This window comes from Acanthochromis polyacanthus, chromosome 1 (genome assembly GCF_021347895.1).
Source record: "Acanthochromis polyacanthus isolate Apoly-LR-REF ecotype Palm Island chromosome 1, KAUST_Apoly_ChrSc, whole genome shotgun sequence".
NCBI classification, from domain to species: domain Eukaryota; kingdom Metazoa; phylum Chordata; class Actinopteri; family Pomacentridae; genus Acanthochromis; species Acanthochromis polyacanthus.
The window spans coordinates 45,174,394-45,189,409 of NC_067113.1; the positions used below are offsets into that span (position 1 = coordinate 45,174,394).

The 15,016-nt window shown below is 40.0% G+C and overlaps 1 protein-coding gene across 1 annotated transcript; it reads left to right on the forward strand.

Moving 5' to 3' along the window:
* The first annotated feature begins 187 nt into the window (after positions 1-187).
* Positions 188-12,788, forward strand: gxylt1b (glucoside xylosyltransferase 1b). The gene is made up of 7 exons (XM_022222606.2): positions 188-487; positions 2,466-2,676; positions 3,535-3,666; positions 3,983-4,234; positions 4,430-4,553; positions 4,684-4,856; positions 10,939-12,788. Exons 1-7 carry the CDS (start codon positions 294-296, stop codon positions 11,095-11,097), a joined length of 1,245 nt encoding a protein of 414 aa, XP_022078298.2. The 5' UTR covers positions 188-293; the 3' UTR covers positions 11,098-12,788.
* Positions 12,789-15,016: the final 2,228 nt, after the last annotated feature.

A 15,016-nucleotide genomic window follows, 5' to 3' on the forward strand; every position in this document is an offset into this window, starting at 1 on the left:
ACTGCTTTTATATAGTTTATTTAATGAGTAGAACATACTGATGTAATAAAATATTTTTTAAAAGAATGAAATAGTTGAAATGAGATAATGAAAGCAAACAGATTAATACCAAACAAATTTGCAGCATTTTGCAAATCCATCAGAGGGAGCCATTTTCACCTCTTATAGTGGTTTTATTTTGTTAAGTGTAACCGGAAGTGCGTTACAATGGCGTCCACTTTTGCGATTCTGGTTAAATGTTAGTAGTTTCTGTGTCATGACTTTGGCTCCGAGTAGCGTTTTTAAACTCCATAATGCGGCGGTACATTCGTGCACTGACCCTGTGCACGGTGTTCGCCGTGTTATCGGGCTTGTACGTTTACAGTAAACTGGTTTACTCGGACGTGCCGGTCGGACCGAAGAGGGTCTTCGTCCCACCGAGAGTCCCCGGAGTCCGGCGAGGGGCCGCGGACAGAGCCGGGCCCCAAAACACCCACTGGTACAACAGGTAGGACGGGATTTACAAGTGGTTAATGGACTAAAAGTGAAATATTTGATATGATAAATGTAGCTGCGAATGTACATGAATGTAAAGGATGTTCTGTATTAGCAGTAGTGATGTAGAGGAATGTGAACGGACCTGTGAAGGCTGAAACTCATTACAAACAGCTAATACAGAGTTATACTATAGCTGAGATTGTTAACTACACATTTAGCTCACATTATTGATAACCATTTATTTAGTTATCATGTTTTATATTATGTGCATACACTGCATACATCCAATACCGTTATCACTACCTGTAAGTGTACCTTTACATTATTGTTTAAAACTACTGACTGTTCATAGTGGGTATACTGCAATATACTGTGTTTACATCATATTGCATAAAAGTCCTGCTTCCTTTGCACTTCTGGTTAGATGCTAAACTTCATTTTGTTGTCCTAAAACTCAGTGTAATCACACTAAAGTTAAATTTATTCTCATCTAAAGCAGATGCAGTGTAACCCACAGCAGTATGGGTTCCCACAGCCCAAACCAGCCCTTCATCATAAGCACATTTGCATTACAAAACCCAATGGTGTGAAAACATGTTGCTTTACTAATGTGTAGTCAGCATGTTTGTGTGATGCAGTGGCAGATACACATTTGTTTTGACACCTGACTGTTTATGTCCCTGAGAGAACAGCGGTCTGCTTTCTAATCCCTCGGAGGTCACCGTTTATGTGAATGTAAACAAGATTTTTGTCCATGAAAAGGTCAGAAAATAAGTTTCAAAAGGATCTTTAGATTGCTCGTCTGCCCTAAAGTCTAAAATCTAAACTTTTTCTGTCACGTAAATTAAAGGAAGCACCATAAAAAGAAGGAGAAACAGACCAAAGTCAAACATTGAGTTTTTAGACTTCAGAGAATAAGGGTCTGGGATTTATTTATCAAACTGATTATTTGTTAGAGCTGCAATAACTCATTGATTAGGTGTCACCTTTCAGTCACCAAGAAAAAAGTCTGAATTCACTGATTTCGGCTTTTCATACATGAAAAATTCCTGTTCTGCTCAGTTACTCTCTTCTTTTAAGACCGTAAACTGAGTGTCTCTGGATTGTGGATAGAAGAAAACATTTGTCATCTTGGCTTTGTGAACCACTGATCCACATTTTTCACCATTTATAACACTTTATAAACCAAACAACTAGTCAAATGATCATGAAAATCACCAACAGATTATCTGACAATGAATTAATTGTTAATTGCAGCCCTGTTATGTAGCGAAATGTGGAAGACACATCCTTAGGTAGCTTAATGTTTTCAGCGATCATTTTCAAAACTGAGAAAAAACAGTTGTGATTACTTTGCAAACGTTTAGTAAAATGATATCACACTGAAGGCATACGCTCTTTGGGGCCTGGGATCACAACAAATGCTACAAATGAAGGTCTTTGTCAAAGCACACAGACATGCTGTGACAAGTCAACTTATATGGAATGTACATGAATTATGTAGAACCGCTTACTGTTGTATGTTTAAAATATATGCATTATAAAAACAATCAACCTCAACATGTGTGGTAAAGTTTCATCAGGTGTACCACTACAGGCGTTGGTAGATTGTGTAGTGATATGACGTTAGAAAACATAACTTCAACTCTGGACCACATTTGTCAGTGTCTCTGATTTTAGACATGCAAATTTCAGTTTCAGACGTTTCTTTCCACCACACACCCTGGATCCTGCCTCCTTGATGTGTAAACATACAGACTGCATGTTTTTTTCTTTTTTTATCAGTGCCATGTTTTAGTTGATCACTTTCTGCTGATTTTGTACCTTTTATTATTTAAAGTCTAAATATCTAATAACATTTGCAACCTTTCAAAGATTTTTGGGGGGGATTTTCTTTGTATTTTTCCATTGTGCGACACAGTTGGGCATCCAAAGGTTGACGTGTGCCAGTATGACAGGTGTCCGACTCTGTGCCCTATTTCTCTCAGGTACATCATGCGTCAGCGCGGTCAGATGGAGGCTGCTGGTGCCAGCGTTCAGAGCAGACCTGAGCCTCCCATGCACCTGGCCGTGGTGGCCTGTGGGGAGAGGCTGGAGGAGACTCTCACCATGATCAAGTCTGCCGTGCTTTTCAGCATCAAACGCCTCTACCTGCACATCTTTGCTGAAGATCAGCTCCACGCCAGCTTCATGGAAGCTGTTAGTAGGAAATATTACTTGTACAATTCAATTATTAATCTTCGTCACCCCAAGCAAGTCCTGAGTGGTTTTTAACTCACTGTGAGCTCATTGTTCATTGCAATATGAAGTCCACATAAGAAAAAAAAACAGAAATTGAATTTCTTCATTTCTTTTACAAAAATAAAAATAAACAGACTGACATGTGCAATGTTTTTTCCAAGCATCCACTATTGATATTTTACTACTTACATGTTTGTTTTGTTGCTGTAATTGTCTCATATCTGCTCTGACTGACAGTCAGCAGAAAAGTGAATGAATGTTTTAATGAGTATTTGTCATGTCAGCGTTGGTCACAGCTGAGTCATTGCTTCTCAGTTTTGCAGTGGAGCGCAGAATTTTAGTTTTTTTTTTTTTTTTTTACAGAATCAGGTTCATGCAAATGGTTTCTTTTTGGCCTTTTTTTTTTAAATGAATCATGCAGAACAAAGTGACTTTGATAAAACATCGTGATTTCAAGCTAAGATTTGGTTAAGTTTCCTGATGACACCACAAATGATTAGTAAAGGAGCGTTGGACTGTTGAGAATGAGGTGATTTTCTGTTTTTACAGTTTGTTTAGTTTGGAAAACATGAATTTCAAACCCACCAGCAGGTTCTGGGCTTCACACGGTTGAACTTGCTTTTAGTTTTTATTTTTACAGATTACATATTCAGGACTGCCATGTTAGCTCGTTTTTCCCATTGTACTATTAGGACTTCTTCAATTATAAAATGGGGTGAAAGCCTGTGTTTGTGTGTGCCTGCTGTCCTCATTCCATATGGTGGGCTTGTCTTGTACGTCCAAAAGGAGACAAATTAATTCTTTTTTGTGTTCCAGTTGGAGTCGTGGCCTGGTTTTATTCGCTCCAGGTTCAACTACACGGTCTACTCCATCAGCTTTCCCAGTGAGAACGCAGCCGAGTGGAAGAAACTCTTCAAACCCTGCGCGTCTCAGAGGCTCTTCTTACCTGTGAGTTCATTATATATAGAGAAAAATGTTTTCATAATAATGATTAGCGTGGAAACACGTTTGTCGTGTTCGTCATTCTGACATTCTCTGTTTTCATTTCTGTAACTCTGGAATAAGTATTATTTAACAGATTCCTTTGTCCTCTATGGTAAAAGTATTTCAATGAAGTGAAATTAAAGTTTATTCTGAGTTACCCTGAGAAATATCTCTTTTATTATACAGCCATACAACATACTTCATGTTTGGACCATTCAAAACACTGAAAAGCATCCACATTATTAATACTTAAAGTGTTATCTGTGTTTGTCCTCTGCAGCTCATCTTAAAGGATGTCGACTCCATCGTGTACGTCGACTCAGACATCCTCTTCCTGCAGCCTGTAGACCAACTGTGGGATTTTCTATCCCAGTTTAATTCATCTCAGCTGGCCGCTATGGCCCCAGAGCACGAGGAGCCCCGCATCGCCTGGTACAACCGCTTCGCCCGTCACCCTTTCTACGGCAGGACGGGCATCAACTCAGGGGTCATGCTCATGAACATGACAAGGATGAGGAGCACGTTCTTCAAAGTAAGGACGTCTGAAAGAGAGAATTCTATGTTTTGTTTGCTATATTAGTGCACTACCTGTGTTGGCCACAAGATGTCCTCCTGCTGCTGTAGTTTGTTTCCCCCAAGGTCTGTGAAAGGAACCAGTTTAATTCCGTAATGTTCTGTGTGAACATGTGTTCACAACGTGTTTGACTGTATATACATGTGTTGACAGAATGACATGACATCAGTGGGGCTGCGTTGGGAGGAGCTGCTGATGCCTCTACTTCAAAAATACAAACTAAACATAACCTGGGGAGACCAGGACCTTCTCAATATAATATTCCACTACAACCCTGGTAAGGTTGCACACACCCAGACACAGGACGCTTTTTACACACCAGAATATGATATCTGCACAAATGTACAGGACACCGAGTTTGTAGCATCGATTTGTTGATTAAATTGTTTGTGTTCCTCCGTTCCCAGAGTCCTTCCTGGAGTTTCCCTGCCAGTGGAACTATCGCCCAGATCATTGTATCTATGGCAGTAACTGTGCCTCTGCGGAGGAGGATGGCATCTACATATTGCATGGAAACAGAGGGGTTTACCACGACTACAAACAGCCTGCTTTCAGGGCTGTTTACGAGGCCATTAAAAAGGTTGGTATGTTTGCAGGAGAGTGTGGGTGATGCTGGAATACTCAGCACATTATAGGTGGGTTGTCATTTCGATCCTTGCTTGTTGAACCAACACATGGACTCCACAAATACGTCAAGGCTCTAAAAACTAAAATGCTCTGAATGAAACTGCTCAAGTATCAGCTGCAAACATTTCTCTTGATGCTTTTGATGTCCTTGTATTTCTTGGTGATTTGGTGACTCGTGTTTTTCTTTATTGAAGAAATCTAGAATATAACAAGTAAATATAAAGGAATGTTTTAGCATTTGTATATCAGTATTTAAGGGATTTCTGCTTTAACAACGTACAGTATTTAGGGCTCAATATTAACAGTGGTTGTCTTGATGTGCTTTACTTTTTCCATCCAGTTGCACAGACACACATTCTAGATACATTCCTCTTAGTGCTGAATAATCCATTCTAAGCGTTCCCTTTTATAGCCGTTCTCAGACACATTGGTAGTTTCTAACAGATTATGATTGTAAAAAGGAATAAAGGTGCAGGTAAGTCTTTTTTAAATCCGTTTTTCATAAGGAAGATTTGGGACTTAAAGTTAATCAAACGAAGCTCTTCTTTGGCTGTATTATAAGCAGTGTTAAACTTTTATCTTGCTCTTCACTGCTTCAATTTGCTGCGGGGAGCGTGACTGCTCTGCCGACCACAGCCCCGTCACAGCACAGGATGAATTTCTTGGAGACATTGTACTTTTTTTCTTTTTTTTTTAGACATTTTGATTTTTGCACATGGAGTTTGCATGTTCTCCCTGTGCATTTGTGGGTTCTCAACGGGTACGCCGGCTTCCTCCAACACTCCAAAAACATGCTGTTAATTGAGAATTCTAAATTATCTGTAGGTGTGAATGTGATTGTCTCTGTGTGTCCCCTGCCTTCACCTGAAGTCAGCTGGGATAGGCTCCAGCCCCCCGTGACCCTAATGAGGATTAGGTGGTGTATAGATAATGGATGGATTTTAACATGGATGCTCTTCCAGCAAAAGTGCTGTTTTCAGTCATGCTTTGGTTGCAGTCTTTGTAGTAAATGCAAAGTGTAGTGTAGGCTGATTTATTATGTATATCAAGTTAAAAATTAACTTTTAATTCTGTTTCACATGTCCAGAGTGCATGCAGGGATTCATTTGGTTTAGAGGAAGAAATTGAACCCGAGTTGTTGATGAAGTCACAGTCTAATCAATGAAATGCCTACTGATAGATGCTACTAGAGATCTGTGCACAGAGAAGCCTCTAGTTTCCACTCAGTTACTGCAGTACATGTAGTCCAGACAAGTTTCTGGAAATCATGATTTTACAACACATGCAACCATTTGAGTGTAAGACTATCAGCCTGTTTTGCAGCTAGCTACTGTGCTAGCCATTGTGGCTGAAAGTCGTATTTTCTTCCTCTCTGGCTCAGTCACTCTCTCCCTGCCCAGCGCATAAAACAGTCCATTCAGTTGTTTCTGTCTTTCAAAGATGACAGTAGAAAATAGATTTTTTTAATATTGTCATGATTTGGGCCAAATGAATGAACATTATCAATTGCAATATTGATGTTTTTCTGCTCATAGAAAACAGTCCATATAGATGAAATTATTTAGTTTGAACCTGGGTAAATCTGACATTAGAATGCCTTAATTTACTCTTTTCAAAGTAATTTGTGACATGCCTGTCTGAGCTGAGCTAAGTGGAGATTAGAGGCTTCTCTATGTACAGCAGCCCAGCTAGCACTGACTGTAGCCTGCATGGGTCACATCTATAAATTATAGTATATGGACAAGTAGACCTCACGCAGGCGAGGGGTTTAGCATGTGCCCAGTTTAGGAATGTTATTGGACAAGCTCAAGGGAAAAAAAGTTTTTTATCATTCAACTTTCAGAATAAAATCTTTTAAGTCCCTGTCAGTGTAAAAGTAAGATGTGGAAAGCTAGTTGCAGCAGTACTAAACTGGGTTACTGGTCAGTGTGGAGCTCTGTTTTATCTATGTAGGCCACAGAGACACACACAGACAGACCTGCTAAATGTCAGGAGCACCAGTGTGACCAGTGAAAATGTTAAATTCCACCTGACAGATGTGTAAGTGAAACAGTCGCACGCTGGAGGACTGGCAATTATACGACTAAATATTGATAGAAGGGAAAGATGAGAGGAAGCTCAGTATTGCAGCTCATCTTTTTCTTCCATTGGAAACTGCCGTGTTTTGATCACAAGTTTCATCAAATTGCATTTTTCATTTTCATCAGTGAGCGGGAAGGAGCAGCCACTCCTCATTTAAAAGTCTCTCGGGTACATCCAAGTTTTGAAAAGGCTTCAGTGAGCTTTTTCAAAGTATTACAGGTGTAATTTGCTGCAACATCTGATGCAAGATCCTCTTTTATAACCCCATTGAACCCAGGGACACACCTGCTCCCCTCTGCTGGCCCGTTTCTACACCCTCCTAGATGAGATTTTGGATTAGCTGCTGACCCTAAAGACTGAAAGTGCTGGGGACTTCAGATTGTCTGCATCGCAAAACACAAATCTCCACCCATTGGCAGAAGGTTGGAGTGAAAGCTAATTTCCCCCATGAGGATGTTTATGGGTTACTTACCAGCAGTGTAATGATATTGACGACATGAGTGGCATTTACTTAATGAAGCCATCAACGCTGGGAGTCTCATTGCTTTCCTATTGAACATAGATCAGGATGATGGCTCATCCATAACGTATCCATGGCCTGCGGTGAAGACTGGCTTTATAGGACAGGATCAATTATGGCAGTGGACACACATGTACCTGTACGATATGTTGTAGTAGAAGCACCCACACACATGGGTTCCACAGTGCATCCCCCCAATAATGATCATTTTTATGGATTTGTGGTGAAATCTGGTTTGCCAGGAGGACACAGGAGTATGGATTAATCATCAGTGTGTTTAATATCTTTGGACAGACAATTTCATCCGTTTCGGCTTGTTCATCTGCAGCTTCAGGCTATTTAAAGAGGAGTAACAGGACATTCACACACTGAGGAGTGCAGATTTCAGGGCAAATGAGCGTTTTGTGTACTTTCCCTCAATTTTAAAATATAACACAGATATGAGGACATGTTTACATTTTTTTTTAATGGTACAAAGCAGAATTGAATCTCATTTGAAAGAGGACAGGAGCAACAGCAATGTTCCAAAACATGTCAAATTTGCAGTCCTGTCCTTGCCTCTACCATTCCCAGCCCAGCATTTTGCAAACTTTCACAAAGGGCAGTGAGATGTGAAGGAATAATATACAAGGAGGCAGTCTGAAAATAAAAGCATTTCTGAGCCTGCACAGGTAGCAGCACTCTGGCAAAAGTATTAATGCTGCTTGGAGAGCCCAGATATATTGATGCAGATTGCTGATGTGACGCAGGTGTGTAGTCAGGTGACAGTAGTTGGAGCTCAGGTGAGGAACGACAGGGAATTAGAGAGTTTTCAGTGTAGAGATGCTGGGTGCATTCCAGTACCCATACTACTATACTATATATTAAGCCTGAGTATGATTTTGTATCCCAAAAATGCTATGATGTCCTACTACATGTGAATTTACTGGCCCTTTTCAAACTCAATCCTATGTGCATTTGTGTTAAATGAGCTTTAACTGCTGAGAGTGCCACATGCCAGCTCATTTCACACCACAGACTGCGACAGTCAAAGGTTAAGTGCAACTCTGTTAGGAAGTAGTGTGTCCCAGTTTCATTACATATGCTGTCAGAGCTGTAGTAAGCACTTAAAGGAAAAAGAAAAGTATGGGATTTGAAACAGCCTGTCACTTATCATAGCAGGTGGTACTAATACTAAAATCATGAGGGTCAAGTTGTGACCTTACTATGTGAAGTGCTTTTACATGACATAAGCTGTGAATTAGTGCTATACAAGTAAAGCTGAATCATTAACAATAAAAGTGGCTTGTAAATTGTGACAGTGAAAAACCAGGACACTGAAACCAAAAGGTGATTATTTACACCTGTGATTTTCCTGCTGCAGCATGTCAGATGTGTCCGGAGAGATTAGTAATGCTTGGCAGCTGGACAGTTTCTAAGACACTGTTGGGTGTTCCAGGGTTAGGACCAGACCTTTAGGCGTGTTTCAGCTGCAAGAAGTGCAAGAACTTCTTGAAGGAGGTTCTACATGTGCAGTTCTTTCAGCAGTTGGATTAAGATGAGCAGTGAGCATTTTTTGTGCTTTTTCGATGTCTTCGTCGAGTAGCAGTTGTCTTCTCTCAACACTACCATCAAAAATGTCAAGTTCGCCAGATAAGCTAATGTAACAAGTCCTCTAATGTTCCATTTCCTACACTGCAATGTCAATAGAATGGCTAATTAGGAGGCCACGCCTTCTTCAAGTTCCTTAAGTGGAAATCTGCTGAATGTTAGTGAGACTTATAAGGAAGAGACTCGCCACTTAAAGAATCTTGTTTAGAATCTATTGGATAATCTGTGTTGGTGATTGTGTGACAATTGTACCTCCAATCCCACCAAAAACAAGTTGTCTGTTTCATAACAGACAAACTGGGAAACATTCAGCTCAATTGAATTATAACTTTGATTCAAGCATGGCATAGCAAACCCTTTCTAAACCTTTTGGGCTTATATTTCAGCTTTTTTTTCCCTCAGTTTTTATGTCCCAGTGACCTTTTATCACTTTTATTTAGATAGAAACCTGGTTTTGTTGGAAATAACTTTATGGAGGTGTTGCCTGAAAGGACGTTGATATAACTTAGTTAAGTATGGAGGGGGGGGCACCATCAATTTTGATCACCAGTTTCATCAAACCCTCTTTGTCGCGAATGGTAAAAGTGTCCTGAATATCACTGACAAGCCATCATCAGCAAATAAATACTTTAATATTCACAGCAAGACAAAGCCTGATGGGCATTTAATTTATGTCGAGCTGAAACTACAGATTTTTACTTTTTTTGGTTAATCCTTCCCGGTTAATCTTTAAACTGGCGTCATCAATCAATTGGTTAATATTAAACTGGAGTATGTAAATGAGTGTCCAAGCTGTGTATCCTCACACAAAGAAAAGCTTCTTACAAACAGCGGCACTCCTCCCCGTCTGCGTCTTGAGCAGACCACAGCGGTCCGTCCGTCATAAAGCATCCCCTCCCTCCCACCGCTGTAAAAAGCCAAGCCTCCGAAACAGCAGTTAAATTTTACAACCGACCGGCACGTTTAGAGTCGGAGTCTGCGCACCGGCAGTGCCCTGTCAGCCGCACAAAATCAATACACCAACTGTAAATGCAACTTTATGACCGGCGGGTGTGTATAAGTATGTGCTCGTAAAAACGCCATTCTCTTTGTGACCCAATATCAGAGACTCCAACTGCAAGCAAATGAGCTGGCATAAAAAATGGTAATTCCCCTTTGATTTCCTCAGAGCATTGTAAAGGCCCCTTCATTATTGGGAGGACATGAAATTTCTCCAGTAATCCCCAGTTATCGCTGGACGGTAAGCCTATAGCATAAAAGTGACTCCAACAACACGGACCTCTTTATGTTTTGTCCACCAGACCGATCAGATTTGGAATCCCACAAGACTTCGGCACGCCTTACTGATTTAGTTTGCAATTTTTTTCCTGTGGAAAGCTATCTTTCAAGCCCAAACGCTGCCCAAAGCACCGCTTTGCTTGCTTACTGAGGGAATCTGATCAATTCCAGCGGAACAGTGGGAGGTTAAGAGAGCCGTCCTCGAGGGAATCATGACTCCAGTTTCTGAGCTCACTTCCCCAAACCTTTAGGCTCCCACCACCCTTTGATTTGAAACTTTTTGAAGAAACAGAGATGGAAAAGTGCAATTCATGCTGCCTGGGAGCATGAAAACCAGTTGGATACATAAAAGTTTCCTTCATTGCATTGGAGCTACAAATGTTGCCAATAAGTTTATATTGATATTCAGCACAAACCACATGTATTTTCCAAGCACAATGCTTTGCTTTTTACCGTTTGTCTCAATGTGGCAAACAAATGCATGAAATCCAGTATGTTTTTCTTTCAAAATGGACATTTCTGACTTTGGAATTTAACACCAAATCTAATTGTTTTGTCATTCCAGTACGCTTTCGGTACAGACCCAACCACTTCTTTGCTGGAACCTTTAGAGAACGAACTGTTGGGGACGACTCACACATATTGCGGTAAATCCCGTTCACTCTTCACCAAGAGGCTCACACACAGTCTGGCAAACATCAATAGGAAGCCTCCACATGGGTGAAAATGAATGACAGTGATGAGACGGAGGCCAAAACGAGAACCTTCTTCGTCTAAGTTTTATAAGCTCGAGCAAGAAATGGAACTCCCGACTGCTGATCTTGAAAACCACTGAACTGAAACTTGTCTGTTTTGAAGCGAACGGATTGTTTGACTGAAGCAGAAAAGGCAGCAGCTACAGCGTGGTAAACAAATGGTAACCTGGCAGACTGACAGAACTAATGAAACACCGCTTCGATGTGGCGGACAACTAACGAGTGAAGCGTTCAGATTTTTTTTCTTCCAGTGAGCTTCCAGTTAAAGCTCCATAAGGCAGCTGGGATTGTCTCTGGCTGAGACTAATAACTGTTCACCTCTTGTAAATTGCTCTGGATGAGAGCGTGATGTAAATCCACTGAAATCTACTGTAACATTGGCCAGTTGGTCTTCTAACAGAGCACGGAATTTTACCAGACAAATCTGTGCTACAGATTAATACATGTTTTTTTTTCTGATGTTTTCATTGCTTTTTTTTGTCCTGACAACCATCTAATCTCTTCCATGTATCACTTTCTTTTATCTTTCTATTACTGACTGAAAGTGCAAAAGATCAAAGTTGGGAAGAGTAGCTCTTGACTTTCCATATTGGAGAATTTATTGAACCTCGTGAAACCCTCTTATTAAAAGAGATAAAATCTGTATTTGAACTGTACAAGACTTTCTGCAGGGCCCAGAGTTGAGAGTTGAATGCACTGGATCACTTTCTCAGCTTTAAGAAACCACTCAACAACAGTGTGTACAGTATTTCTGTTTTTAGACAAAGTTGAGGCCAAGTGGTTGCATAAATGAATTCTGAGGTTGATTTTTAATCATTCAAGCAGTGGCTAAGTAAATGAAACCTCCATCAGAGTACTGCTTATCTGCATTAATATTTATTAGAGCTGCAACTAATGATTATTGCCATTGTTAATTAATGTGTCAGTTAGTTGTTGGGTCTAAAAAAAAATGGTGAAAAATGCTCTTCAGTGGTTCCGAAAGCCCAAGAACACATCCTCAAATATTCAGCAACAATATAAAGATATTCAGATTACTATCAGAGGAGAAAAGAAACCAGAAAATATGACATTTTTAAAAGCTAAAACTGAGAAAATATGGATTATTTTTATTTGAAAAAATTACCTAAACAGATGAACTGACCTCAAAATAATTGGTGATAATTTTAATAGCCGACAACTAATTGTTTAGTCACTGCAGCTTTGATATTTATTCTGTTCAATGTAAGGATGCAGACTGACATACTGTACAGTTCACATGTGAAAATGTTATTTTTTTTGTCATAATGTTTTGCAATGCATTTATTGTAATGCCAGTGCATCCAGCTACACAAATTAGCTTTCATACGCTGCAGTATGTTTTTGAACTGTCTTCTTTCATGAACTTTTGGTGAAATTTCCCTCCATTTTAAAGTATGCACACGTTTGTCAGTGATAAAGGTGTGCAGAAAAATTGCTGTTGAATATGTGAATAAGCTACGAGTTCCCTCCTGATGCCAAAGTATGTTTTTGTTTTTATTTCTGTAATTGTGGTCTTTGCACCACTGAATGTATTTTGTACACTACGAGTTGAAAACAAAGCTGTGGATATCCTGTGACGTTACTATGTTTAGTTGTTTGTGTGTCATTGTGTTTTTACATTAAAGCTCATTTCAGTTTTGTAGTGTTTGCGCAGCAGTGTGTTACTTTTAACCACCAGAGGGTAGCATTTTTTCACATGTCCACCAGTGCCTGGACAAGCGCTATATCTTTAGAGTACTTTTTGAAATAAATGAATGTTTGTTTTTGAGGAAGGAGAAGGTATCATTTATCAATTCAGGTAGACCAAAAAATAAGCAAATCAGGATTTTGGAATTATGTTGTTTAGGTTCCATGATTTGTGGATTTGGATCGGTTGAACATGTCTCGCTTCATTTTTCTATTTTAAGTCGTCTTTGTTGGCTTTTAAAGATCCAACTTGAAGAAGATTGATGCTATGTTTCTAACACCTCCTCGGACAGATCAATGAACTTGCCAATAATCTATAACTGGGCCACCCGAGGCGCTACGCAACTCCTGCCTCAGCTTGGAGGCGCTCATAAAGTGTAAGTGATGGACCAATAATGCAGCCCTATAGGTGCCTGTCTGTGACACTGTATGGCATTGACTAGGGGGAATGAGTTTATGCTTATTCCCATTAGGCGAGGCATACAATCACCCATTTATGGCTCTGGAGGTAGTTTGATTCATTGCGGCAGAAATATCCTTCATTCATCACTGTATATCTGTATGAGACCTTATCAATTACCTTTATTGACCTGTGTGCTTAAATGCAACATGTAAGAGGCCGCGTCCCCCGAGAGACCAAGACAATGGCTTGAATTGAGCACCACATTGAAAAATTCAATACCGTCCATCCTCCAAGGTTTCATTTTCCCGAAACTACATGTTTTATATGGTAATAAATAACACCGATTTTATTCCTTTTGTGCTATCACAGATGGAAGAGAAACTATTTAAAATAAATACGTGACCTCCAGCGTTTAAAGTGGGAGAATGGGGACATAACAGAACAACTAAATGTGTGTGTATGTCTGTTTTTGTGATGGACAAAAGAAAAAAAAGAAATCCAGGTAAGGCTGGTCTTTTTTTCCCTTTCTGTAGCCTTTTCACATGACAAAATGTTGAAGAGGAGAGATGAGTGCACAGTGGGAGGACAGAGAAAAGGCTGATGGAGAGTGTTACTGATGAAAGAAAAGAACAAGGCTGTCATAGCCAGTGCAGCAATTAGGGCACTTTTGTTGCCTCAGAGCTCTATTTGGAGGTTTCTTCCCTCAAAACAGAGTTGAACCTCAAAATAGTGTCATTAAAAGAAGACAGAAACACAGAGGTTTGCAGAGAAACAAACATATATCAGGTATGGGCACCATTTGATGAAAGCACAGTGAACTCGCTGATGCACCATCACACTGGCATTACAGTAGGAGTCCACAGCCATGTTGTTCTATTTCATTTCTGAATCAAAGAGGTACAGGACAGACCAACAACCATAGAGTTGACATGGCCAAAAAAGTCTGATTTGTTATACATGCTCATATATTCTGGTGCTCTTCTACTTTACACTCCCTTTATGCCTTTTGTTTTCCCTGTTTTGTCTTTTCTGCTCTCTTTCTCCGTGTAGGTTTTCTGGCTCTGGAACTGCACATTTCTGATCCACAGTTACTGACCTCCCCAGTCTGCCCACTGTTTATGTTTTCTTGTTTGTATCTGTCTGTTTCTCTCAGCTATCCTTTTCTTTCACCCCATTACCCTCGCCCTAACCAGTCGAGGCAGATGTCTGCCCCCCCAGAGCCTGATTCTTCTGGAGGTTTCTTGCCTCCATTGATGTCAGTCATCGTTTGTTTTGAAGGCTCTAACTTAATTTTTTAAATAATGAGGCATTTTGGTATGTAATATTGTAGGTTCTTAACCTTAGAAAGCCCCTTTTGGGTGAAAATGAAGTTTCTAATTTTGTAGACTCCTAACCTTAATTTTTTTTATAGGTCATTTGTGATGTAATATTCTTAAAATTACAGAGCTTTCTCTGATTTATAAAAAGGATGTTTTTTTTAATAAGCTGGAAGAACATCTCGTGAATATAACGTGCAGTCAAGTTGTATAGTATGAGTATTTCCACCTTAAAAGTAAGTTTTCTCATCTCAAAAACAAGGATTCAGACTTCTGGGGTTTCATAGGTCACAGATCCAAGGAACCAATCCTATGAGCCAGCAGGGTGGTGGGGCTTTCCAAGTTGATGTTCTTCAGAATCAGTTTCCACTTCAAACATGTATGGCTGAACTAGTCCATGTTTGAGCAGGGTCTTAGGAGAGCTGGTGTGCTCGAGCTGAAAGAGCCACGGACTTAGATCAGCAA